We start from the raw sequence: 27,956 nt of genomic DNA on the forward strand, positions 1-27,956 counted from the left end.
AGCCTTTCATGAAACACACCATTCTCAAGGGCGGTCTCTAAGACACACAGATATTCTCGGTCATTGACCCCAAGTGCAGGGCGACGTTGACGGATCTGGTAGTCAGCAAGTTCAAACTGGGGGAGAGCGAGAGGTTGTACTGTTTTTGAGCGATGAACGCAACTTTAGAAGGTCGTGTTTCATATTTGTGTTGTCATTTGGCTCAATGTGGCTTTTCAGTTTGTTAGGATGTTCTTATTGACCTCCAATAGGCGTAGGCCTACTGGTGGTGAGACCGCTAAATCACCTGATTTATGATTTCATTGATGCCTGTTCGATTGCCCACGCTTGTCAAATGATCCAATCTAAACAGTTCAAATATATTACATTATATACATTGATACATTGATTTTTGCTACTCTTATTAGTTATAGTGTTCAAATAATTATATCTACAGTCCCAGCACTGCACTTCGTTGTTTTCATTTTACCTGTTTACATGTCATTCCGTTTATCAACCAATTCAGTAGTCTAATGTACGAAATCTTACCTTCTTTTAAAAAATATTATTATGATTTAGTTGTATTTCGTTGTTTTAGTGGCTCATTATAAATTCCACTTTTATAGCCCACTGTTTGTATTTTGGCTACTGTTTTGGCTGTCACACCCGAGGAGCAACTTGACTTGACTTGTATCATGGAGATGTACCGCCATCAAGTGGTCGAGATTTTACTTGTGTGGCTTCCGCATTGCTTATGATCGTGCTAATGCCAGACACCTTTACGATTATTTTATTCAGTATCTAATAATGTTCCTCGGTATTGTAAGTATTTCCGAGGACGGTCTGATTTGTTAATATTAAATTATGAATTATCGATGACTAGGTTTAATTACATCATACGGCATACTTGTTTGTTTTGCCATACATCTTCCTTTAGCCTTAATAAAATCATCATTTTCTTTCTTTTGATGCTCTTCAGTCACACTGTATTCGCATTGTGCAATCTATACCTGGTGAGTGGGATTAACTTGCAAATGAACAAATGAATGCACAAGAATGTGCGATACGTATGCATCATCCCGATCTTACAATTATCTTAAAGCAGCAGTCATTGATCCATTGACCCATTGTTCCAACTCAGTAGTGAATTCTTAATATTTTAAAATGACTTTTCAAGTGGCATTTGGAACACCAGGTAAGCTGACCCACTATGCAAGTAATGACTTCAATTATTAAAAGGCTGCATGAGGCAGAACAAAAATCATACCCTGCGCTCTTCCAGGACTAGAATTACCCAGCCATGATTTCAGAATGTACTGGCGCCCACTCCTGTGCAAATGCATACACCTGCTGAAAGTGAAAAATTGGACTTCAGTGACTTCAAAAACATTTTGAAACGTGGTAAATTTGTCTTAAGAGTAAGAATAAAATCCAGTGCTAAATTGCCTTTAGCCTTAGAAGTACTCTTGACTTGTTGACTTGACTATTCAAGAGTCTTTGTGAGCTCTCCCGACAGGTTTGGAGTTACCAGAAGGTCGCTGTGATAGCAGATCAAAGGTAGAAGCCCATGTCATTTGGGAAATAAATTGTACAAGAGTTGTACAACAATGTAGAGGTACTGAAAATGTACTATTAATTTTGGGTGTTGATTACTGACTTTGTAAGAAATGTCATAAGATCATCATTGGAAATACATTTAGCCTTTACTCCCGTTACATTGCGTATCCTAGCAACAGGTAAAACGCAACAGTGCAGCGCTGATGTCCATCAGCAGTAAGTTATTTCTTTTGACAAACTAGCCATGCATGTTTACACTGCAACTGTGTTTTTAAACAAATTCAAACCAGCATGTTTTGTCTTGGACCGATTTTTGGTGTCAGTTCAACTTGAAAGTCGATGGTAAGAAAGGACATTTATATTGGATGTGATTTCCATGATACTTTGCATTGTGACTAAAATCTATCTGTGTTTGAGTTTACTTTGGATAACATTTATTGTATGTATTGCAAGTATGTATGCTTTGCAGTATCTATACAAATAGGTACTATTGTCCTTTGCTGAATCTTGCAGGAGCCTGTGCAGTGTCCAAAACTGAGCACCTAGCAGTAGAGTGGCGAACTTCACGCATCACCTCTGCCATCTCATACAGGCATACAAGGACACCTTGCCTAGGTGTACAACAGCCATAATTCATTTTAAATGTTTGACTTCTCATACCAGAGTGTGCTCATGTTAAAACATAATTTACATCTTACCCATAAGCAATGTAAAGTTGCTTATGAACATTAGAAATAGAACAACCAAATGTTCCTTTAATCATTGGGGTTGGTTGCCTTCTTGAAGACAGTGATCTGTTTTTATTTAAAAGCCATTGTAGACCACGGTTCACACTTGATTGGGGTGTGTAATGCTAAGTGTAAATCAATACTGATATAATGAACTACCCCCTCCCCCTCTTCTTTCCTGACTTGTGTCAGACCAGACTTTCCTCCTGTATATTTTATTCCAATCCTTCAACCATCTCTGTGGTACCAGTTTCTTTTCTTGGGTGACCATAAGTTTAATGGTTGTGACTTCATGAGGATTTGTGAAGTGGAATGTTCATTCTTTCTGTTAATATGCAGTGGGAGTTATAAAAGGCCTTTGGTCCCAGAGATTCATGGTCTTGACTGTTGGAGAGATAACCAGAAGCTGACTGACACTTGGAACCAAAGTGAGTGCGCAGTCAACGGTAGTTTCAATTAATAAAGTAACCCATGACTGCTCAACTGATACCTCTTTGCTTGGTGGGTATGAAGTTGTGAAGACACGTCCTTTAAATCTATTAAAATGGCCGTAGATGATGTGCAACAAGTGCCTGAGTTGAGCCACTGTTGGCTAATATTTAGAGGTAATCTAAAACGCTGCAGTTCCCAGAGTGTTCTGCAGTGTTGAATTGGTCCAAATGGGCTGACTGAACTATTATATTAACTATTATATAACATTGTAACAGAAACATATGCCTTCCATGAAAAAAATATTTCAAGTATTTATTAATTGATTACATAATTTGCTTAATTTATGTAGCAACAGAAGCCACACTAGAATCCAAAATGCTGAAGATGTGGACACTAACAAACAGAATTTGACAACCATCTAATGGATAAAAAAGGGTTTTCAAAAGATAGAAATGTAATGAGACAAACCTACAAATCACCAGAACTGATTTCAGGAAGTCTTGATTAAAGACACTCTCCTGTATTAAGACTGAATGACATAAAATAATTTAAAACTGTTTTAACTGTCATTGAATATGTGGAAATGGGATAGACAAATAACTTTAGCCTTGCTGCATTATTGTTAGAGGGGTAAGGTTGATCTGTTCAGTCACAGCAATCCCCCTTGAACTGATATAGCTATGTATGTACTTGAAACACGTGACACAAAGTGTAGATGAGTATAATTTATTAAAGGGTCAGAGAGGAGTCCTTTGGACAAAGGGGAGAACCATAATCAAATATCCCAGTCAACTAACTACCACAACATTTTTAAGCAGGCCTACTTGGTCCGTCAGTATTTCTCCTCCGGTGAGGAAGAAATCAGCTGTTAAATTTTGGAAGCAAAATACGTCTTAGTACTAAGTTAAAAATTGTGACCATGTCAGTATTACCTTCACATCCTGCCTGTAGGACCCTGTAGACGATGCCCCACGCAATTATAATTTTATTTTATTCCATCATGGTCTACTTTTTTTGCAAAAAAAGCTAAAAACTTGTCCTGTGTTATTGCTTGGAGGCATTATTTACGCTTCCCGCCGCGGAGCACGGGAACCGGACAGACACCGCGCCAGTTCTACTGTTCGGCGGGAGTTGGAGATAGGGATGAAGGGGTGGGGCGGGGCCTGGCTTGGCCTTCCTCCCCTCGTGTTTTTTCTGACGATGACGTATGCACAAGAGGGTAGCAACAGTTGCCTCGAGACCCCCGCGCGCCATAGTGACTGTAGTCGTGGAGACAGTTACTTACCAACGGGAGCAACACGCAGCAACAGCAGCAGCAGCAACAGCAACGGAAAGCGAGTAAGAGAGAGCAGCCAGGGCAGAACTTAACACAAGGCAAAGGTGACTATATCTTTACTGAGAAGCTAGATAGTTACAATGAATTTAACTTGACAAGATAATACGAAAATGGACGTATGTGTTTTCTTTCACAACCCCTTTTCACGTCTTGTTAGCTATACTCACCAGGAAAATTTAGCTAGCTAGCTACAGTAGTTATATTTAGCTGTGGTTAGCCAGCAACCAAGTGGCTAACTACGGGAAAATCAAGGTGTTTGACGATCAAATTTGGGTTCTTAGCTAGCAAGCTAACTAGCTGGCAAGATAGTTTTGAATGGTATGTTTTTGTGTCCGATAGCTTGCTGGGTAACCATAGTGCGTAAACTAATAGGATATTAGCTAACGCTCGCAAGCAAGCAAACTAGTGAACATCACGAGCCATTTTCCGGAATTTCTAGGTTGTGAGCCAGTTCAGTTCAACATCGGAGTTTCGTGTTATTGGCAAACGTGTATAATCAGACGAAATGAAGTAACGTTAACTAAACTTGTGTTGTTTGTATGAATTACCGTTACTGTCGTTAGCTGCGACGTATTAGTGTCGCATACACCGTGGGCTCAACACTTTGTCAAGCTTGCTAGTTAGCCAAGTTATGTTGAACTCAGTCAAACAAGAAAGAAAAGAACTGGACTAGCAAGGTACCTAGCCAACTAAGAAGCAAGTGCTCGAAAACTACTGTCAAACTTTCAGACACGATCGGTCTTGACATTCGTTAGTGTCTTGGATTTTGATAAAGTGGCTACATGTATCAACTAAGTAACGTTAACACGCTATCTCTCGAACACTTTAGCTTCCTTGCTAGTTAGTTAAAGCTGGGGGAGATCGACGGTTCCACTTTGTAGGTTCATTGACTTTTACGATTTTACATTTTTTACGAATGTCGAATATCAATTGAGAGATATCCAGCTTGAATAAAATCTGAATGGATTTGTGCGTGGTCCAGTTTTTAACTTGAGGTTTATCGGTCGGCTTAATGCGAGGACGACTGATGTTGCACTGCGCTGTGGTCGGGGTTGAACTGACACTGCAAACTCAAGCTAATCAGCTAGCTGGCTATTGTGCTAGTTAGCTAGATAGCTGTAGCCAATGTGCCTGCTTTTGCGCTCTCATCGTCTCGCGAAATAGTCGCTTTCTAGCAAGTTTAATTACTCGGTAACGTAAGATAGCAAACTCGACTAGGTTGCGAAGGCATTTAAATGTTAAATCGCCAAGCAATTGCCATGCCATTTCTATTGATTACAAAAAGGAAATGAGTAACTTCTACTCTTTCACGTGCCCTGATTATGTAAAACTCTCACGTCCTTTCGTGTTTTGTTACTGTGCTTTAGGCAGTGAAAGTGTGTGGAGTGGTAGTTTCATCCGTGATCCAGCATACACACCTGCACACGCGGTTTTTGAAGGGAAAAAAATCAGTTTCCGTAGTTATTTTGGTTGATTATTTTGGTGTCATTTGACATTGATCAGACTCTTTTAGACCAAAGATTGGAACGTCCTGTTTGCTGTCAGTAACAATAATTTCTGAGTGCATTTTACTAGTTAGACTACTAGCAAAATGCTGGTGCATTACCTTTGCGAATTGTCCTGTCCATTTGTCATCTTGCCGTTGAAAAGTAGGATTGAGTCAGAGATATACTATTGAGTGCGCCTTCCTTTCTCCTCTGTCTTTTTCGCTGGATTAGTTCGAGGAAATTATTGTGTACTCCTCCCCTTACTTAACATAATGTAATGCTTGCCCCATTTGAAACGTTTTCATTTTTTATCTGCGTTTGATTTATCATTTGATCTAGACTGAAAATTGCGATAGAGGTGCGATGATTTCAAATACCTGCGTTGCGAGAGTAAAAGTTGTATTGATTTCTATGCCAGAAATATGATCTGTTGTGTTTAACTCCGCTTTACGTTGGCGTACCTGTCGTCTGTCATTTTATTGTTAACACCAGAGACTATCACGTGTATCACTGTTCCATTTTGCATTGTTAAAGTATTTTGCTCTACCTAGAGGACTTCTTTATTTAGCACCGTGGCTACGTTTTTGGTGTAGGTGGGCAGAGATTAAATATAGGCATACTGGACTTAATGCGTTCAAGTGCATACCGGTAAAATGTATTTTGCATCCACTTTCTTTGTATACTGTTTTATGCATTGTAAAGAAATGCATAAATAACCTTTCTTGCAAAAAAAAAAATCAGTTCACACCCAAAAAGAATGATTTCGAATACCCTTTTGTCTCTGTGTAGGCCTAGCCCTTACATCACTGACTTGAACTATATTCCTCATGGTAATGAGAGGGGTAAGTAATTACCCTTGTGGGAAGAGTGCGTCAGTGGTTGTGAAATGAAGTTGAAAGGGAGGCCATTTGATCTGTTGTTGCTCTTATAAACAACACCGACCCCTGTTGGGGCTACGCTTTGGGCAGCAAGCTCACGCTCTGGTGATGAGGCAGTTTATTGGAGAGCGGAGGATCTTGTGACAGAGCGGCAGAACGTCTCCTATCGTATCTCAGCTCACACAAGCTGCGTTTACCTCAAACATTCAGTGTTCCGCGGACACCTTTTACCCCTCACATCAGCTCTTCTCTTACTTTCTCTAGGTCTTAGTGAAAAATGTCTTTTTTTAAATGTTACAGCTAGGTGGTGCTATGCAAATTTTTCTGCACAGTGTTTTTTTCTTTTTCTCCAGTGTATTATGTTTTAAATGTCCATGTGTAACACTTGGGGCTTGTCAGATGTAATGACTGTCAAGAGTATAAGATCGCCTCATGAGGAGTTTGGCGTAGGCCGATGCGAGACGACTTTTGAGCAAGGCCTCAGATACTGTCATTGTTTGGGTTTATACAGATTTATGGCTCTGGTTGCGTAACTGTGATTAATGGATGCATTCATTAGCATGAGCTATAATGGTGTAGAACACTGTTCCCAAAGGGTTGCAGGGGAGGTAGTCTTAAGGGCTTGACTCCGGTTGCCAGATCTCCCTGTGCGTGTCAGGAGCGGCTCTCTGCCGCAGACAGGTCACACCTGTTCAGCAGGGCTGCTTGCAGCCGGAGCCCATTAACGAGTCCCATTCACGACAATGGAGCATCGTCCAGGTGTCAGTGCTAATTTGGTTTGCTGTGCTATTGATTTCTCTTTAGAGCTGAGTGGCCATACCAGCGAAAGCCATGGTGATAATGAGGATAATGGGCAACACCAGGGAGCAGGGGGGCACGTGATGGTTCTTCTTTTCGCCTTTCCTCGTCGGAGATCCTGGGGGTGGGGGGGTGGTCTCTCAGTTCCCTATGATCCAAGTGACATTAACAGGACTTCCTGTTGAAGTGATGCAGATAAGCCACGGTTATTACATCCGTAGTCTTGCGCTGGTTTCGCCAGGCGTTTTGTCAGTGCGCCAGGTCCCTCCTCGTGAGTTTGCGCTGCTCACCACCCCTGTCTTCCCATGCTGCACTTGATCTAATGAATGCACATCTAAAGTGGCTGTCAGATGCTCCAACGTGAAACTTGCTCCCTAGAGTGTCAGCTGTTGTTAAAAGTCCGTGTGGCATGAAAACGCTGCTGTCGTTTTCGTTACAAGCCTGACTGTGTGGCTTCAGGTAATGCAGCGTGCTACCCCGGATACCCATCCACACAAGATTCATCCTCTTAGCAGATAAATGAATGGTTATCATAGTAGAGGGAAACTGATTGAGTCAAATAGCTAATATTGCACTGTGAATGTGCCATTTGCTTGCAGTTGATTAAAGGGAGCACATGCAATGTGTTGTTTACAAACAATGCTTGTAGCATTTTTGTCAAGTGTGAACGGTGGATTTTTGCTTGTAATATTTGAGCAATTCCCCATAGCAGTTCTTCCCAGGTCTCATGGAATACTGTGCCTCTGTTTGTTTCCTTTGTGTGTTTGGAGAGGCCAGGTGCATGTCACCTGGCCACTGCAGCTCACAGAGCCTGTGGGATCCTGTGTGTGTGTGTGTGCGCGCGCGCACGTGTGAGCGAGCATTCGGGTCAGCGCGCACTCACACCGGCACTGGAACGGGGCTCGGATGACCACCACCGCTCAAACAATTGTGTTGTGATGCTGTGGTCCTGTTGATGTTTTGAATAGTTACCAAGGGTGTCATACCCGAGTGGTCTTCTGCAGCTAGTGTACTCGAGTACTTTATGGAAATATGCAGTGGTGCTCAGTGGTCTGAGCATATGTGTCATCATTATTGATATGGTTGCTCTTTACTTGAACTGAACCCCTGCATGCTGAATACGGCGCCACTGACTCATCGCTTGGCATGATAGTTGCAGAGCTGAGGCATCACAGATCAACAGGTCCGGGATCTCAGTGGTTTTAGCGTTCACTAACCCCACTGGTATGCACTCGAAAGGAGATGAGCAGTTGCTCTCAACTCTATATTGTTGTGTTTGACACGTACAGTTTGGCACAGAGGGTCACCATGGTTGCGGTATCCTCCAAGTTAAAGGCCTCAGTAAGATCTGCGTCGTGAATTATGACCGAAAACAATTTTTTAAAACGTATTCCCGCACATGTTTTGACAAGGCCCTGCTGTAAATTCCCACAAGAATGCAACTTTTTAATTTGGTCACACACCCACTACAAAGAAAATAAAGCAATGAAACTCCGAGCTCCAAAATCGGAGCGTGCAGCTGTTACGTTTGCATGGCAACTCGATACACAAATACACCCATGTTAATGGAAAGGTCTGGGGGGGGTGTGATGTGTTATTCTTTAAAAGTTAGTGTTTTTAATCAGGTTATTTTCATCTCCCTGAATGCGGCGGGTGTGCATTCTTCGAGCCTGCACAGGCAGGTCACAGGGAGAAGGTGCAGCGTAAGAGGCGGCGAGGACGTGACCGGCACGGACCGGTTTCGTGCGCCGCCATCGCTCGTCGGGCTGTTGGGAAGCGTTTTGGGTTTCGCGCTCCGGTCGAGGCGGTCACGCATGGGTGCTGGGGGGCGGGGGGGTCGGGGTAACACAGGAGCACCATCCTTCCTGGTGCTGCGCTGGGGTCCTGACGGTTGCGGCCGCTTTGAGGGGTCAAGAAACGGCAGCACCAGCTTGCACTTCAGAGTAACTTCTCTGGGCTTCCGTGGAAGCGCGGGGCGGTTGTTCTTCAGGTTCCACGTGGATGTGTCATCACAAACTCAAGAGACTACAGACGATTATACCCCTGGCAGGACACGGCCTTTAATCCGTGATCCTCCGAAATTTGAGGTTGCTGATAATAGACAGCCACCTCTCCTCCATCGTTCTAGCTCTCGGCGTTACGCAGGCGCGGCGGGAGGCGGCCATGCGATGGCGTCTGCGCTGAGGCAGCCTGATGCATGCGATCGCGCGCATGCTCCGGCGCTCTGTGGCGACGGACGCCGCGGTGAACTGTGATTCACCTCCTCCCTCGGCCCGGGGTCAGCGCTCGCCCACTCGCTTCCCGCTCGGCCCCCGGCGTTGCTTTTAGTGCTGCCCACGGTAATCCTACACCGCGCCTGCAGTCTGTGGCGGGTTTTCCCCCCGACCTGTCTCGGGTACAGCTGCAGGGTGTCTGGGGGGGGGTCACAGGCCACGGCCGCCTGTTTGGGTAGACGTGCACCCGCTGTGCTGCCGATTGGACCATCACAAAACATATTCTCTGTCTGATAATAGTCTTTATTTATGATATATGTGTGATCATACAGTTCCACCATACACCAACACCAGACCTCTGCACTGAACAGTAGCCCCTTTTTTCCTGAAGGGGAATATCAGCGCAGGTTAGCTCAAGTACTGTGACCACAGCTTCCCCACACAGTTCGTTGCACAATATGTCATATGAATCGGCAGTGCGTTCACCAGACCAGTCAATCAATCCGTGTGTAGAGCGGATGACCCCATTTGGCCATCGCTGGTTTTAGGCCTGCTGCTATTTCTGTTCCAGGCTCGGCACACTCTTTGTAGCTTTGGTTAGCTATTCTGGAAGCCATTCTTATTTTAAAAACCCAAGTGAGCCAGGGCGGCAGCACTTAATGTCTGTGGATCTAGTCAGCGGCTTTAGTGTTAGGTATTACTCCTTTATCCCTTATCCCGAGTGACTTAAATAGATAACGTAACGACCGTTGTCTTGCCGTGTTGTTTTCTGAAGTAGTTCATGTCTGCCCCATTGGGGATTTGCGCCTTTAGTCTCATGGCTCCAAGTCCTGGTTCATAACCACTTTTGGTGTCCAGATTGATGTAGGTAGTTAAAATGAACACTGTAGCCATATTATACTACTTGGGTCAGACTGTACGGTTCTCCCGTAATGTATGTGCACAGCGTTGATGGGAATTGCAGAAAAGAGCAGTCATGGGTTTGTCAGAAGAGCCCACTGAAGAGGGAATTCCAGCATCGGTGTGGGGGTGGTGTTAAACCACTCTGTCAGGAGAGATTGCACTGGAGATGTGTGTTTTTTTTCTCTTGTCTCTTGTCTCTCTTGTCTTCTATGAGTTTGATGGAAGTGCTGGTTGTGATGGACATTTCGACTGATTACATCTTGAATAGAGTGGGATTTGTCCCAAAGGGGAACCAATAAACCAAGGAAATCCTGTCTCACACAAGAGTGCCATAACTCAACAAAACGCAGCTTCCGCGGGGAGCAGGGGAAGAGAAATGTCTTGGGGAAGCGGGTAATGACAGCCGGGGTTTAAATGGATAATGATGGTTCATGTAGTCCTGAGCGCTGTCAGGAGACAAAGGGGTTTCAGACATGCTTCACTGCGGTAAGGTAGGAAGCCTGTCCTCCTGTCTGTAAATTGAAGCGCTTGCAACATTCTTATTTTTACCCGTGGGTTTCTGTGTTTAAGCGCCAGGGCTGGTTAAGCAGCCTCAAACGCAGAGCGCTCGTGTCTGCTGTCTCCAGTGAGCAGGAGCAGTTATCAGGTGGTGGAGGAAAGGGGAGTAGGGGGAACCTGGGGGTCCGAATTACAGTGTTGCCGAGTGGCCTTGCAGCACACAAGGGTAAAAAAAAAAAGCACATTAACAGCAAATGGCTTTGAGATTCTCTTGCAGCAGGTTGAAACTCGTGCTAATGTGAAATGTTTTTCTCTTGCTTAACTCTCTTTCTGTCTCCCTCTCTCCTCTCCTCTCGTTGCCCGGGGCATTCTTTACATTCCACCTGGTTTGTATCGTAGCTACACAACTGCTAATTAAATTTCCTGCCACAAACAGCAGACAGGGCTCTGACATTTGCATTACAATGGGCGTTTCTTTTTTTTTCCCCCTCAGCCATTCATCCAGGGACAGTAGAGAGGGACAGAGAAGCCCTCCCCCCACTTTCCCCCCTCTAGGAGTTGTACTTTTCGTCCTCAGGCAGCTCTCTTCTTCTCTGCTCTTTCACTGGGGGTTTGAGATGTTCATTTAAACAGTCTATTATGAGATACAAAATGCACCACATTCAAGTTATGTTTTACCAATCTTCCTGCCCACAACCGTGGCCTGGTTACCTACCTGCCTGCTGACTGATGTTAGCTCTGTCAGAGGGGTGGTGAGTTAATATCAGAGACGTGTGTTCACACTCCCTGATCAGGCCACTTTGAGCATTTTCCACGTCTTATTTGGTTTTGTGGGTGGGTCATGGAACATGGCTTTTCGCTCTTACTCAGACATATTTCCTCTTAAATGGTAGTCTCAATGCTTTCATTTTGGACATTTAAATTCCAGCCCATCACCTTCTAATGTATCTCTGCATCACAAGGTGAAGGCGTGAGAAACAGCTCTGGCCTCACATTAAAGTTTAAAGGTTAAATGTTGCTAGTTTGCTGCCCTAGAGATACGCAGCGTTGTTTCTATATGGAACGACAGTTCCCAACATGCAAAGCTGCTCAGAATTGTGAAATTCCTTTAAGCCATCTGGTCACTGAAAGCAGATCAGAGCAGAGACGAAATGCTAAAAAAGGTCACAGGGTGTGCCGGTATTTCCACCGCAATAAAGGCAGACCTGTTTTCATTTCTAAACAAGAAGAGGAGTTTGTGTGTCTTAACATATCAGCTTGGTTCCACATCTGCTTTAAGATCCCTGTCAAAGTTGTTAGCAACCTCTGTGGAGCAATGGAAAAGGTTAAATATAGTCCTGTTTGCCTAAATGTAAGTATTTAGTGAGCTACTTGGTAAAGATTTTTATTTTGGCTACCAGAAACTTTTGCTGCCTTTGTATCTTAAAACAGCAAGTAGGGTAACTAAAAGTGCTGCTATGTTGTGAATTGCTGAAAGCAGCCAAGGTGTTTAGCCAGTTCAAAATCAGCATATCTCAAAACTTGGTTAAGTTTGTTTCCAAGCAAACGTTGTTGTACTGTTCATGCTGTTTGTCACCCAGTGCATGATATTGGCATTTTGCTCTGGTGCAAACCGAAAGTTCAGTGCAGTCTTGGAAAAGCATGGCTCCCTCCCAGGACCTGTCTGAGGAACCTGTGGACAGACGGGGCACCAGTGCAAGCTTTGCGAGGTCTTTGTGAGTTTAAGGCCAGAATCGTTCTGTTGCTCGTCTTCAACAGTATTTCAGTATTTCAGGTATATAACATTATCTCTTTGTCATTCTTAATTTGCTCTTTAAATAGTGAATAATGTGTAATCCTTTACTCAGTGATATTAAACTATTTATTAAATCAATTAATTAATTAACAACATGTAATTAGTGTAAACCCGTAGTGAAACTGTGGCAGTGAATTTGGACAGCCCTTTAGTCATTGCGTTTTGTCACCCCGTTAATCTAGAAGCTGTCGTGTCTGTTGTGTTGCAACGTCATGCGAGCCCTCAGATCTCTGGCTGAGGTGTTCCTCATGCTGTTCCAACATGTGAAGTCAGTTTCATTATGTCGGAAGAAATCTCTAAGTGTGTGTTTTCTCGTTCTTTGCTCAAACCGGCAGATCCAGACGTACCTAGAAATGAAACCGTAAAAGTGCTGAAACTCTTCGTTGCGCTCAGTCTTGGCGGGCCCGGAATCTGTGATTCTCGTAGTGTTCTGTATCCCACCGCACAGAAGGTCCCAGATTCCCAGATTTTTATTGCCTTCAGTATGAAACGGTCACCGGGCTGAGACGCCGTTTGTTTGCTTGGGAACCGTCGTCGCGAGCGCTGCCCCTTGGCCGAGGCTTTGCACCAGCGACGCGACAGTGACAGCTCTGATTGCCGCGGTGAACACAGATGACGGTCAGTTCCTTCGCTTCCTCACACGCTGGGTGCGACTGCCCCCACCCCCCATCGCCCACCATGTGTATTTGTCAGTTCCCCTCGAGGACGCGATATCACAGAGCGCGTCACAATGGCCAAAGAGTAAATCTAAACAAGAGGCGTCACCCCCCCCACTACAGCGCAGCTGCCTCCTAAGCCTTGAGTGGCGTGAGGAGTTTATTTATAAATGCTTATTTATCAGACGGAGATTGGCAGGAGACAGCAGGCCTGGGGGGGTGGGGTGCGGGGGGGGGGGGTCTGACAGCCCTCGTATTCTCCGGGCTTGTTCTGAGGCTGGTCAGCAGAGCCTGTCTCTCTCCTTTCAACCTCGCGTCCGGAGCAGACGCTCCACCAGCAGACCAGCGCAGCCCGGAGCCCCTTTCACCCCAGCTTGGCTGCAGCCAGGTCAGGGCTGCACTTGTGCCGATTCGCTGAAGGGACACGCAGATGGCTTCCTTTGTCCCGTTCATGCTATGCCCCCCCGCCCTGGCGTGTCCGCTCCCTGCGGCAGACCCGCGTGCTGATTTGCTCTTGATTTGTCGTACACCCCCCCCCCCCCATGAACATTTGAGATGTGACACTGATTACAGTTTAAAAGGGGGGGGGGGCTATCTGTTCTTTTCACACTCATCGTGCGCTTTGGGAGAGACTGTTTGGAAGTGTTTTTAGAGACAGCCGCGACTGCGTTCGGGTTGCGGTGCGTTGTTTGGAGGTGCCGGAAGCACTCCGATGGCCTCGCCTACAGCCCCGTCGCAGCCTCTTCACAGACCGGCGCCGTCAGAAGCCCCGGTCGATTTTTCAGGAAGCGAATCCTTTCCGAGCGAATGATTGAGTGGGCTCGATCAGGCAGCGCTGCGACCAGCTCTGCAGGGAGCCCTGAACCTGCTGACTCCGTACGGCAGGCAGCAGATAAGCCGGACCGCCCTCTGACTGGCGTGGGGCTGCATTTGAGTAAATGTTTCTCTTAAACGACTGTCAGGTGTTTTTTTTTTTTTCCTTCTTTCTTCAAGTGCCTCCTTTTGCCCTGGAGCTCTTCTCTAACCTGATCCTCACCGTGGCGTTCCAGCTGGCTGCAGGGGCGCAGGAACACCCTCTCCGCCTCTTTCGGGGACGCCTCCATGAATGCTGTTGCGCTGCCAGCACCGCTCTCCGGTCATGGCGCGTGGAGCATGTGTACGCTCATAACAGCTGCACACCACGACCCCACAGTCTCTGTGCGTCTAGTTTGTTGTGCGTGTCAGATTTTTCTCTGCCTGACTCACTGAGTTTTACCAACCAGAGTGCCAGCCTGCTGGCTAATGTTAGCCCTCCGTGCTAGATGTGCGTTTAAACGTTTTCCAGCCGTGGCATCGACTGCCCGTATTGCTGTGGGCACTTCTCTTGTCATTGCTTCCCAAGTAGGAAGCCCCTTTGATTGTGGGGCCTTTTTGCTCATTTCTACTTCAATACGGCAGTACAGAACACAGAATGCTCTACATTAGCCTGGAAGGCTAATTATGGCCTGTAGACTAGCGCTCATGCTAGTCGTAGAGTTTCGCAAGTCAGTGCCTTTGAATCTGACCATACCGCGATTAGCGGCTTCAGTTTTGATCTCGCCAAGTTGCTGCCCTGGAATTCCTCTTTCTCTTCTTACTCTAAAATACAGAACGCAAAAAAAAAACAAACACGGACACACTCCTCGCTATTCGCCTCTGGTTCTCGCTGATGTTATCGCAATAACAATACGGGACCCAGGGTCAACTGGGTCGGAGGTGCTTCCTGCCAAATTGCGAGCTGACTCTGGAGTGCTCTCCGGCGCTACCCTGCCAAATTGGGGGCGACCCCTGGCGTGGACTGTTTTTCACGCAACAACCAATTTAGTGAAAACAACAGAGTTGCACTGGAGCTGTGGTGCACTCCGGTGGGTTGCATTTGAAAGCACCCCGGCTCCCTCTCCCGCCCTCACGCTATTCCTCACGCTCTTCCTCACACCCTTCCTCACACGCCCCCACACGCCCTCGCCCGCCATCCCGCCTTTCCCCACACTAACGGCTCTTTAATGGGATCCAGGGTTCCAGTAGAGACCATTACGGGCTAAAAGCATGAAATGGCAGAGGGTGAACTTGCAGCGAGTAATGAGTGTGCGCCGGGGTGTGGCACTCTGACAGAGGAATGGGCATACCTGCCATTCTGCAGCGGCAACCTTTCACACCCCACATTGGAAGTCATTAACTGGTGATTCACGTTTTTTATGTTTGAACTGGTTCTTTTTGGGAAGTAGATGAATAATTACTGTGGTTTGTATTTGTGGTGTCTGGTGAGCGTTTGCCAAGAGGAAACGGTTGAGATTTCTTTGAGGTATGCGAAGGAAGCACTGCGCTCCTGGCCTGTCCCTTTGCTGATCTGGACTCTGGCTGGGTCTGGCCTCTGTCAGGAGCGGTGTTTCCTCTGCCCAGTGTTGGGTGCAGCAGTTTTGGATGATGTCGTTGCTGTAACATTTGAATGATTTTTCTTAGCTGTTTTTGGGAAGGGATGAGGCTCCAGGTGTTAGGTGAGTGTGTGGGGATATTGACAGTTGTAAATTTAAATTTGAAATATCAGAACATTCTGGAACAGCACAGATTCATCTGTAATTGTTGCCAACTCCAAATGGCAGTTTAGATACAGGAAGCTAATAGTAACAGTACGTACAAGGGTCTTGGTTTACCTTTAGAGGTTGCTGTGTGCATACAGGAATATCATCGGAAAAGACTTTGGCATTTTGCTCACCAGTGTGTAAATGAGGTCTAAGTTTAACGTGGGTGTTGTTGCATGTTTTATGTCTTAGGAAAGTGTTTTAAATTGATGCAAGAAAGAACAAATGTAAACATACAGTGAAACCTACGGTAATATGGCAGGTTCTGTCATCAGAATTGCAGATTTGAGCATGTGTTTTCAGTCACTGAATACTCCACACTCCCAGCTCTGCCTGGCCCAGGCCTTGAATGGGCAACATATAAGCCAAGCCAAGTTAGTTTTGTTGAGTGTTCATTGATTAAAAAAAAACTCCAGCTCACACTGCAAATATGAGCACTGACTGATCATTAAGATTGTGCAAAGCTAGCTCTAGGTAGTTGAAAGGAATCAAACAAGCCAGACATCAGTGGCCAACTGGGAAAGAGCACTTCATAGTCATTGTTCTGCTTTCTCCAGGGTGACTGAGGAAACATGGTGTGATTACAATATCAAACAAATTCTACTTGGGGGGGAAAAAACTCATTTGAATACATCAATAACAAAGAATTCCTATTTAAGGAGGAGCGTCTTTGCGGGTGCTACAAGTGAACAGTAAAGCTTGTTCCCTCACCTGCGTTCAGTTATTGTTTGTATCAGGAAGAGGTGGTGCCTGTCGTGTTATCACCTATTGATAGGCAGCTGAACTTTTTTATAGCTAATATTACAGCCAGCTAACTAAACTGGCAGCTGCAGCTGCATTGTAAAAGCCAGCTACCTTTGCACAGGTTACACTGATGAACAGGTTGCCCTGGGCTTACAGCTCCCCCCCCCCCTCACCCCCCACCTCACCCCACTCCGTTTTGTGGACACCGTGTGTTGGTTGAGAGCTCGGCTGAGGTGGAGTGTTTGGGTGTTGCTCTTGCAGATCTTCCACAGGAAGGCTTGTGCTTAGAATGCACTCCCAGTGGGGCTCAGATACAGGCCATTTCGGTGAGTCACCGGCTGCACAAGTTACCTCAGACTGTCTGCCGGTAGCGGGCATATTTGTTGCTGTTTGCCACATTCAGGGTAGGTTTCCACAGAGGGGTTGCGTTTTTTCCCCACAGCTGTTCTTCTTCACGTGTGTCACCCTCCCCCCCCCCCCCCCCCACACACACACACCCAGAGACTGTGAATCTGAGAAAAGGTCTTAATCTGTCTTTCCGTACTCAGCAGTATCCTTTAGAGCAGACGCTTTGCGAGCAGCCACGTGAAGGCACTTTGATTTTACAAACAGTTGTTTCATCTCTATGGGCAACAAGGGTGGTGCTACAACAAAGAGCGAAGCGCCTCCCAGTCTGTCATCACTAACATTGGGAAAATACAGGAGAGAAAATATCATTAAAGAAACACCCACATGCTGCAGATTACCCTCAGGACAGTTTCTCTCCTCCCCTTTTTTTCTCTCTCTCTCGCTCTCAGTGTTTTCCTTGTTGAATGTCCTGCTGAACTGTACTTTAAACCGAAACTATTTCCTTCCTGGACTGGGTTTGGGATAGAACTTTGTAGAAAAGGTTACAAAGGAGGAGGTGGGGGGGGGGGAGGTGGGACAGAGGGACAAGCAAGTGGTCTCCCTGGCAACAGCTTAATTATTAGCCAGCTGTCAGTTTGTGCTGCTTGAGGTGACTGATGGTGGTCTTCTGTGGTGTTGACCAGAGGCTGAGGGACTCGGGGAAGGGGGGAGGAGGATCCAGGACCGGTGGCAGGATACTGGATCGCCACTGAAGAAGCCGATCGGTTCCCCACGGCTCCGGCCAGCCTGCCATCTGCACACCCGTGAGCTGCTTTGATTGGATTAGGCAGAAATTAATGAGACAGGCTTCAAAAGCAGCCTCCGCTGTGGAAAACCTCTTATCGTAACGCTCATTTGTTTTATGAGTGTGTGCGTGTCCTTGCGTGTGTGCGTGGACGGCCGTGTGTGTGCGCGTGCGCAGAGGTTATGGGTTTCCTAATAAAATCAAAAGCGCATAAAACCCCCAACGATGTTCCCTGAGATGGGGAGGTGGGGGCTGGCGGGGCTTTGCAGTGTGCTGCAGATGACGTTATAACACGGCCTGCTCAGTCACATGTCGAGCTCCTGTCAGACGCTGTGCCCCAGCGAGAAAAGCGCTGTATGTTTACCCATGTCATGGCACTGCCATGGTCTGAAGAGCACAGTCCGGGGTTATTCGGTGTGGAGGAAGTGCCACTCATTATATAACGGGAGGTTTCAGTGCTCACTTCAAAGTGGCAAAGAGGCTGTAGAGCCGGCAGTTGTGTGCAATGAGCATAAAAAGATGAAAATGAGACGCGGGGTGAGAGAATCTGAAACTCATTTAGTGGAGATCTTGTAAGTGATCATTCACGAGAGACGACAGGAACAGTGGAAAAAAAAAAAGTGGCTTTGCATTATGACTCAACGTGGTCTTCCGGTGCTGTGAGAAGGGAAGGCAGGCTGGTGGCTCTCTGAGATGCAGGTGCTGCTGTCCTGCAGAGTCTAAGGAAATGGAAGAGTAGTTAGAGCTGGCCATTGGAAGTAAGGACTGTTGTTTTTGGAGAGAGAAGGTGTCAGGAAGGTTTGGAGATCCTCAGTTTCTTCTCTAATTACTTCAACATTCCCTTTTTTAATTTAGCCACTGAGCTCAGAGGGAGACGGAACACTACACTCCACCACTCTCCGCACACTTGTTGATCTAAAAACGTTAAGACTTGATAACTATTTAGTCTTTTTTCTCTCCATGCTACAAGACGGATTCTGTTTTCTCTGTCTTCCCCGTAGTGTCTGAAATTAATAGCTTACATATTTATTGTTGTAAGTTTCTGGTTAATGTGAGATAGAGGGATCAGTTGGGGGATGGCATTGTTTGGTTTGGGAAGTATTCTGTTGGTCGCTTAGCAACAGGCTCTTGGAAACGGGAGTGGACGGTGTTGTCCCTGGCAACCGTTGTTGCTCTGCAAACAATGTGGGCCAGTGCAAACAAGAGCCAAGACTGTGGGCTCCTGTTTTTAATTGAACATCTGTATGTGTTTTTCTCTGATTGAATGCTATTTAAGTAAGATTTGTCAGTGACGGATGTGCTTAAATTCTGCCCAGACGTTCATACCGAGTGGCAGGTATGGGTGTCACATTGCAGCGCTAATTAATTCAGGGGGGCTTAAAATATTCCCACTCCTTTTCTTGTTTTCCTCCGTCTCCTTTTAACCAGAGGTGAACGTGAAATAGTAGGAAGTTGCTCAGCGGCTAGTTTCGCGTCCTTTTCGACAGGACGGTTGTTTTAGCGGCGCGTTTGTGCCTCGCTTAAGCGGTAAGGGGGGGAAAAAAGACTTCCTTTCCTGCCGACTTTCGGCGAAGTTGAGTTTCTTGCGAGAGAAGCGGGTCGGGGGAGAAGCGCGACGAGGAGGGAAGGGGCAGCTTTAAAGAGCAGTCCCAGCCAGGGTGGGTTTTTTAGTGGTTGTGTGAGCTGGGGTGGGGGGTGGGGGGAGGGGGGGGACTCCCGCTGTGCCCGGCCTTTGTGCGCCTCGCTGCAGCTGGTGGGGAATTTGTGTGGCTTTTAACCTTCGCCGGGGCTCTAGCCGGCGGAGGAGAATGGGCCGCTCACGGCTCTCCCCCCGCACCCCGCGCCACCGTGAGCCGCGCCGCGCCGCGCCGCATTCACCACATTTCAAACTTAATTGATTTTCTATCACAAAGTTTTTTCTGAGGGCAACTCTCAGGTTTAAAAAGAGGCCCTCTCCCCTCTCTCTCTCTCTCTCTCTCTCTCTCTCTCTCTCGCTCTCTCGCGCTCTCTCTCTCTCTCTCTCTCTCTCGCTCTCTCGCTCTCTCGCTCTCTCGCTCTCTCTCTCTCTCTCTCTCTCTCTCGCTCTCTCGCTCTCTCGCTCTCTCGCTCTCTCGCTCTCTCGCTCTCTCGCTCTCTCGCTCTCTCTCTCTCGCTCTCGCTCTCTCCCCTGCAGCACTAGGCTGGATATGCCCAGGGCTCCCGCCTCTCCTCTGTGAGTAATAACTGCACAGGGGAAGGCAGTCTAAAGATAATCAGGCGGAGATTGTTGAGCATGTATTTATAACTAAACGGACACCCGTGGTCAAATTCCCCTCGCGTCCTTTTAGGCGACCTGAAAACACGACTTTTTAATCATTTCTTTTTCTTTTTCACTTACGGCCAGTGTTTTCGGGCGCGGCCTTCTTTCAGATATTTTGCGAAAGCGCGTCTCTTTTGATCTGACTTTCCCCTGCGTGTGCAGCTGTGCGTCTGGCTGAAAGCTGTGCGCGTTAGTGCCGCGTTTGGCCTCGGCGCCGCTGGACGGGCGAAGGTGAGAGAGCGAGACAGATGGACCGTCGGGGTTGGGTCCACCGTCGACCCTCGCGGACAGGTGTTGATTTTGCACCCACGGTGTCAGATTTGTTGCGGAGAGTTCCCGGAGGGGCTTCTGTTGAGTGGGGGGTGGTCACTGTGGAGACAGGCACATGCCTGCAGCAGTGCAGAATGTAGTGTAATGTGTGTGGTGTGTGTGGTGTGTGTGGTGTGTGTGTGTGTGTGTGTGTGTGTGTGTGTGTGTGTGTGTGTGTGTGTCTTCAAATACAGAGCACACACACACATGCACGCACACACCCATGTCTCCCTCATTTCAGTTGCCTCTTAACATTATGACACGGCTGTGAGGGAGTTCCAAATTACAGCAGTGGTGGGTTGCGTTAGATAGCGCTAATGATCACTGTTGTGAAATGCCCTTTTGCCCAGCTCCGCTCACACATACGCACACACGCACACACACGCACTCTCGTGCGCGCAGGCTCTCATTTGCTCACAAACACACATTGATTGATTGACTGATGCACCTGCCTCATCTGCCTCCAAGCCCAGACAGATGAGGACTTTAGAATTTCAACACCATCTTGCCCCCAGATTACTCACCTAACCTGACTTTAGCTAACCCAGTCCGCGCTGGAGACAAACAGCCGGGCCACACCCAGCCCCGCTGTGGCTGCTGCTCATTGTTCATAATGGAAGAGTTTCTAAACCGCTGCGTGTCGTCTGTTACAAGACAACCCTAGCTTGCCTGTTTCACAATCTCACCCAAAGGTTTTCGATGAGTAAACCGGCTCCCTCAGGGGGAACTTCTTACTTTTTTGGCAAGGATTCTTCTTTCTCCCTCTGCCTGTCACTTTTGTAGCTGTTTATGCACGGCGTGTTTGTGTTGTAAATAAGAAGTGAAAATGAAACGAGAGTGAAGAAGCCTCAGATGATAGGGTAAGGCAGTGATTTCTTGGGCAAGCCTTAAAAACTAGTACTACTTTCTGGAGAGTAACCATGATATTTTTAATGGTACTCCCAGGCATTGTTAGGCGGTGTGATTCTAATTCTACAGCTAGTTCTCCTTTAACCATGTCATCTTAAACTATTACCTTGTTGAATAAGCAGTGGAAGTGCCTGGTCCGTGTCTGCTAACCGAATGGTTCATTTGATGTGCTTCAGATCCTTGGAGATGTGTTTCCTCCCTGCAGTTTCTCTCTCTCCCCCCCCTCGCTCTCTTTCTCCCTCTCTCGCGCTCCCTTTCCCTCTCTCTCTGCCACCACGCTCTCAAGTTACTTTGCATGAGCTTTAAAAAGAGAAGAGAAAGGAGGGAGCAGGGGGGTAGCAGGGGGGCAGGGTTGGGGGTGGTCGTCATGGATTCCTCACCATAGCAACCGGCAAACGTTTACAAAGCATTCAGGAATTTCCTCATATCAGCTGGATTATTAGAGCCCCCAGAGAACGGCTCTCATTGGAAACAAACGCTGGAAATCGTCAGGACCTTGGCGGGGGTGGGATCCCCACTGCCGTGTTGAGAAGTTTGGGGGGTTTGGGAGGGGGAGGGGGAGGTGCGGGGGGGAGTGACTCGCCTTTCCTGCCTCCGCTGCCATGCCCCCTCACTCTCTTTCCCTCCATTTCTCTTCCTCTCTTCTCTCTGTGAGTATTGTAGCCCTCACTGAAGTTTAGTGCTCTTTTTTCCCCTGTGTTTTCGCTCCTTCCCGGAGACCTGTTGCGGTGTGGAGGGGAACTGCGTGGGTTTTCTTCAGTGAGTGCGCACTGACTTGGCTGTGCGGTTTGGGCCGTGTGCAGGGGCCCGTCCCTCGACCTCGTCAGGGCTTGCACCTGAACGCGGAACACCTGAGTGTGAAATCCTCCAATCACGCGTCCACCCCAGAGGGCAGGCCGCTGGGTGGGGGCTGGGGCTGACTCAGCTGGGCTCAGCTTGCCCCTTGGTTTGGTTGACTTTCTCCCCAGGCAATATGAAAACACTTGCCTCTGGAAGAAGCGAGTGTGAAAAGGCCCTTTGTCCGGCACAGCGGCGTATGTGTGGAGTTGTCTTTGGGTACGGCGAGCGTTTTCCTGTCCTATTTGGCACGGGGATGCACGCCTCGGTCGCGCTGGGAATCCTCGTGTGGCTCACGCCGCCCTCTCTCTCTCTCTCTCTCTCTCTCTCTCCCTGCAGAGTCCAGCATGCAGAGCTCAGAGGGAGGGTCTGACTCCACGTCCAGCGTGGCGCTGCGCACATCCACCTCCGCCCAGGCCCCTGTGGTGCAGCCCGTCCCCGCCTCCCAGCAGGTACGGCCCTGTCCCAGAGCGGGGCACCCCGAACACGCAGAGGAGAGACAACCCGAAAAAGAACGCTCACCATCCAACCGTTCCCGTTATGAAAAACGAACAACAGTAACGTTTAGTTCTGTGTGCATTTCTGGTTGTCACATTGCCCTTCACACTGCAACAAGTGCGACTCTGGCTTGACTGTCCCTCATAACAGGAGTGTTGAACCGAAAGGTCAAGGAGTACGCGAATGTAGCATTTTAGGATACCGGCAAAGGGTTTTTGAATGTCAGCCTCCTTTAGAGAGATGATATGTGAAAGAGATTCGGCCTCTAGGATGACTTGGCCACTGGCCTAACCCATAGCTGCAGATTGGGTTGAATGTCGCGGGGACAGCGAATGCAGCTGAAATCCAGTTTGAGCAGACGGTGGCTTTGGGCTCGGGCGTTTTGTCAAGGACGGCAATAAATGTAAATGTTAGTGTTTTCGGTCTGTTCATCACATTTGCCTCGACGGGGGCGAGCGCGGCTTGAAAAGAGCCAGCGCCGGAACTCCTCACCGCAGCCCTGGTGACGTCACGGCGCTCTCCGAAAAGCCGGCGGCACGCTGTTTGTTTTCCGAGACTGATCTCCATTAACACTCGCTTGTAAAGGAAAACCAGAAGTAATTGCCCGCAACCACCGAAGCAAAATCGCAGGGCTAAATAAACACATTGTGGTCGCTGGCGGCAGAGGAAGGCATTCCCGCCCCGCGCCGAATTCAGGACGACGCGAAGCCGTCGTGTGACACCACCTGCTGTGATGGGGGGGGTGAAATTTTCCCCTGTGAGCGCTGCCATCCTGAGGGGACTTGAAAGATGTCTCGCCCCACATAAAAAAAGGCTCTTTTGTGTTCAGTGCTGCAGGTCTGCAGGGTCCAAAGACAAGCACAGTCAGGGCAGTTTCAGGCCTTTTCCCCTTTGTTTAGCGTGCGGAGTGAGGTGGGGTGCGGGTGGTGACCGAGCTGCTCTTCTCTTCACAGAGGGTGCTGGTCCAGGCCACGGGGTCGGCCCAGAAGGGAGCGCAGGTCCAGCAGCTGCCCAGGGTGCAGCAGGTCCCCCAGCAGGTACAGCCAGGGGGTGCGGCCCTCACGCTCACTCCCTCCAGGCCGATCCTCGCTCTCACTCAGGGCCGGGCCGCCGAATCGCTCAGCCTTTATTTCACACGGCATCCTTTGCAAACAGGTCGTCACACAGCGCTTCACAATCCACATTTTCCAGAGGGTGATGAAAAAAACAAGAAAAAAAATCCAACTTGGGGGGGGGGGGGGGGTGGTTGGGGGGGGACTGGACGATTATTCCCCAACCCCTTAAAAGGCGAATAAGCTGCCGGTGGACAGCTGTCTCATGGGACAGAAACACAGAGAGCGCTCTCTCTGTCTCTGTCTCTGTCTCTCTCTCTCTCTCTCAGGACCGAGCCCACAGCAATCGCATACAGTTGCCTCTTAATGTAGCTCTCTCCCGCACCTTCCTGTGACGGGCGCTGGTTGAGTTGTGTAGGGTTTGTGCTGTCTGGGCAGATGAAGCGGGAGCGAGACATGCTTCCATTCCTCTGCAGGGCACGGCTGTATGCTCACACTCTTTGTTCCCACCGCCCTCTGCTGACTGTAATGTATCAGGCATGGCCTAACAGACATACAGTTACATGATTGGTTGAAAGCTCCATCTGATATATGTCATACTCCCCGGTCTAATGAGCTGCCCTGAATGGGCGTAACACTGAGAGAGGAACTGAAGTTGTGAGATCAAGGCTGCTTCTGTTAAAATAAATAACTGTACTGACTATAGACAAAGATAAGCCCATCCTTACCTTAAACGAGCAGGACCCTTCTTGTAATCACATTTCTGTGTGTAGTTAAACTCTCTCCACCTGTATCTTTAGGGGTATGAAGCTGAAGTTGCCTCATAAGTAACGTTGAGCTCTAGGCCAAGTTCAGCTGTGTGTGCTGATCCATTGTATTCAAAGCATGTGCCTGAGTCACAATAAACGATGTCTGATCTTTGGATGGGCGAACCAGAAAGTACGGGGAGGTGGTCGGCTCTTAATGCAGGAAACAAGCCTGACCTGTTCCTGGTTACAGCTGTGCAGGCTTTTCATTTGCTCTCCAGCGCATTGCCATTCACACCTGTTAGAATCGGATTCACCTGTTAAAGTGAAGGCTACAGTTTTGCTGCTCTGCTGAGCGATGCTGTAAATAAATGGTAAATGGACTGCATTTATATAGCGCTTTTTCTACTCATTTGAGTACTCAAAGCGCTTTACAGTTATATGCCTCACATCTACCTACCAGTGGCAGAGGCTGCTATACAGGCTTACCAACTGGCCACTGGGAGCTGTTGGGTGTTCAGTGTCTTGCTCAAGGACACTTCGACACTCTAATCCCCAGTCGACTGCTCTATCTCCTGAGCCACTGTCGCCCGCTGACCGCTGACCGCTTTGCTCTTGTGTCTCCCACTAGGTGCAGCAGGTCCAGCATGTGTATCCCTCCCAGGTGCAGTACGTTGAGGGAGGGGAGGTGGTCTACACCAACGGAACCATGTAAGAATCACGCCGCCCCCCGTTCAGTGCGTTCTGACCCGCGAATAAAAGAGTGGGATAAAAGACTCTTCACAGGAAGCAGATCAGTGTCGCACACAGATCCAGCCCACTTTCAGTCCCCTCAGATTTTTTTTTTCTAGGGTTTTATGGTGAGTGAACACGAGTGAAGGACATGGTGCTCTGCAGTGGCAATCCTGCCACTTGAAATTGAGAAGTCGTTCTCCCGCAGCCTTTTATTTTTAATATTGAATTGAGCATGTTTTTCTTCTACAGGGCACAGGTGGCGCTTCTGTCGCTAGATGAAAAGTATATAAATAAATAAGAGAATAAAATGGTAAATGAAGCCGACAAGCCAGGATCCTCCTGTCACTGTTATTTCTGCTCAATGTGTCCATGTGTTCCAGTTGCCTTTTCATTAATGTGTTGCTAATTAGGTTGTAATTAAAAGTTAATTAAACAGATTTGTGTGAGGTTAGAGGGAGATAATAGACTTAAAGCCAGGCAGATTGCATTAATTACTAAATGCTTATTGGTTGTTGTGAGTCTCAGGTCTTGCAGCATCACCGTATTGTTTCTCGTATATCTATGCAAATATGGTGCGGTATTCCCGTGGGATGAATAACAAGAAATGTCAAACCTGCGTATTGAAGTGCATTTGAATAACAGCTCTTGGTGGAAGACGGCACTCTGAAACACAGGAGAATCGGAGGCGCTGGCAATGGGATGGATGGCGTGTTATTTTACATTCAGCCTCCTTGGGTTTCTTGAGTGAACGCATCTGTAAGTGACTCTCCCCCCTTCCCCCCTCAGCCGGACCGCCTACTCCTACAACCCGGAGGCTCAGCTGTACGGGCAGAGCAGCGGGGCGACGTACTTCGACTCGCAGGCGGGGGGCGCCCAGGTGACCACGGTGGTGTCGTCGGCGAGCGGCGTGCCCCCTCACGGCATGGTGGGCGTCGCCATGGACGTGGGGGGCAGCCAGATCATCTCCAGCGGCGGCGCCTACCTCATCCACGGGGGTGGCATGGAGAGCAACCGGCACCACGCCTCCCATTCCTCCCGCTCCTCCTCCGCAATGGTACGATCCTGCGCCCCCCCTCCCCCCGCGTCCCGCGACCTGTGGTCTCATGCGGCTCGGGCGATTCCTTAAAAAAAAAGAAGATCTGTGGTGATGTTTCATTGGGTCTGGGATGTGTAGGGTCTTCATTGCGTTCCTCCCTTCTTTCTGTGACGTGTGTGATGCAACCCCTTATTTATGCTTGCAGCATATCCTCAAAGCCCCTTCCAACCTCAGCAGAGCGTTGCGGTATCTGTCGGCTGGGTGCTGAGCGTTGGACTGATGCACATTAACACTGCCTGCATATCAGTGCCATGCCCATTTGTGTCTCCTCAGGGCCAGGATAAACAGTAAGCGCGTGACGGGCTTTGGGGCTGTCTTGTCAAATTAACCTTCGGGGACAAATCAATTAGAAGGAATATTTATATAGATCAAGTGCAGGTACAACACTTGATCCATATAAAGTGACAGGAGACCAAATTTACTAATGCGCATAATGGGGTACATAGATTGTTCACGCAGCACCCAGGGTCTGGCATTCTGAAGCTGACCACAATAAACTGGGATCATTACTGAAGCCGCTGCCCTTTGCTAGGGTGACTCGCAGCACACGAGAACACAAAGGCGGCCCTAAAAGGAGCGCTTATGTCGCGAGGCTGTACCCAGGCAGGCTCTGCTGTGGAGTGGAGGGGGCTCTTACAGGATCCGCGCCGGCCTCCTCGTCCCGCTCCCCTCTCCCCGCTCCCTGCTCTGGCACAGATGCCGGTTCTCCTGATCCTGCCCCCTTTTCCGAAAAGCCCCGGCGATGGCGGCAGGGGAGGGGACGGGGACAGGAGGAGCGGGACGCTGCCGTGTTTAATCGTTTTCCACAGGCACTTGAAACAAAGCAGCGCCCGGGGCTCATTACCATTTGGCCGATAGCCCTCGCGAGGCTTAGAAAGGCTCGGAAAGATGCTGCCCCCCCCCCCCCCCCCCCCCGTGTTTGGCCACTATACTGCACATCTTTCTCTGGGCTCTTTCTTTTCTCTTTTCCCCTTCTTTTTTCTCAACAAGTTAGGCTAGCCTCCCACCTCCCCCTGGCCTCGCCCCCCCCCCCCCCCCCCCCCATTTTGCCATCGTCCCCGCTGGCTGGCGAGACCCCTGCCTCTCCTCTCTCCAGCTACAAGGACAAAAATTGTTTTCCAATGTTTGAGCACGTCACATGAAACTATTTTGTGATGGTGGCGACCGAGGAAGGGGTATGCTCGTTGTGACTCGAGAGCGGGTGGTGTTAGCGAAATGCGATTTTGCATTAGCCGTAGCGTCAGCCAGCAGGGGTGCATGTAGCCGCTGTCTGCTTGCCGCCGAGAGGAATTCTGGGATCATTTTTGGGGGGAAAAGGGGAAATTGCCGACTCACTCCCATTGAGCGTGGTGTTCCCCTTGTCCCCGTTTGTGGTGCACATTTGCATATATTCGAGTGTCAGACAAGGAAGCCTTCAGTCTGCAGCTTAACCCTATGAGTCCCCTCATTTGCATGCTTTTTGTCAGCCAATAATGAATTCGGCCGCAACACTGACGGAGTGTGATGGAAATGCAGAGATCTGGCTGCAGCTAACAGTCTTATTTCCTTTCTGTTTTTTTGTGTTTTTTGTTTTTCCCCTTTTCTTTCCTCCTCTCTCTCTTCTGTGTTTTCGCATGCTTCTTTTTTCTGTAGCTTGAAATGGCGATTGAAAACCTCCAAAAGTCTGAGGGGATTACAACACACAAAAGCAGCCTGCTCAACAGCCATGTAAGTCACCCAGGAACTCTGTCTCAAAGGGGGAA

General features: G+C 48.2%; 1 protein-coding gene across 1 annotated transcript in view; it reads left to right on the top strand.

Moving 5' to 3' along the window:
* The first annotated feature begins 3,935 nt into the window (after positions 1 to 3,935).
* rfx2 (regulatory factor X, 2 (influences HLA class II expression)) overlaps positions 3,936 to 27,956 on the top strand; it is a 33,669-nt gene continuing 9,648 nt past the window's right edge. Inside the window, exons 1-6 of the mRNA XM_036521330.1 lie at positions 3,936 to 4,076; positions 22,427 to 22,539; positions 23,539 to 23,622; positions 25,015 to 25,094; positions 25,905 to 26,172; positions 27,847 to 27,921. Of these exons, the coding sequence (XP_036377223.1) occupies positions 22,435 to 22,539; positions 23,539 to 23,622; positions 25,015 to 25,094; positions 25,905 to 26,172; positions 27,847 to 27,921 (612 nt within the window). The 5' untranslated portion in view covers positions 3,936 to 4,076; positions 22,427 to 22,434. The remainder of the gene's footprint in view (positions 4,077 to 22,426; positions 22,540 to 23,538; positions 23,623 to 25,014; positions 25,095 to 25,904; positions 26,173 to 27,846; positions 27,922 to 27,956) is intronic.

The sequence above is a fragment of the Megalops cyprinoides genome, chromosome 2, assembly GCF_013368585.1.
Source record: "Megalops cyprinoides isolate fMegCyp1 chromosome 2, fMegCyp1.pri, whole genome shotgun sequence".
Taxonomy (NCBI): Eukaryota; Metazoa; Chordata; class Actinopteri; order Elopiformes; family Megalopidae; genus Megalops; species Megalops cyprinoides.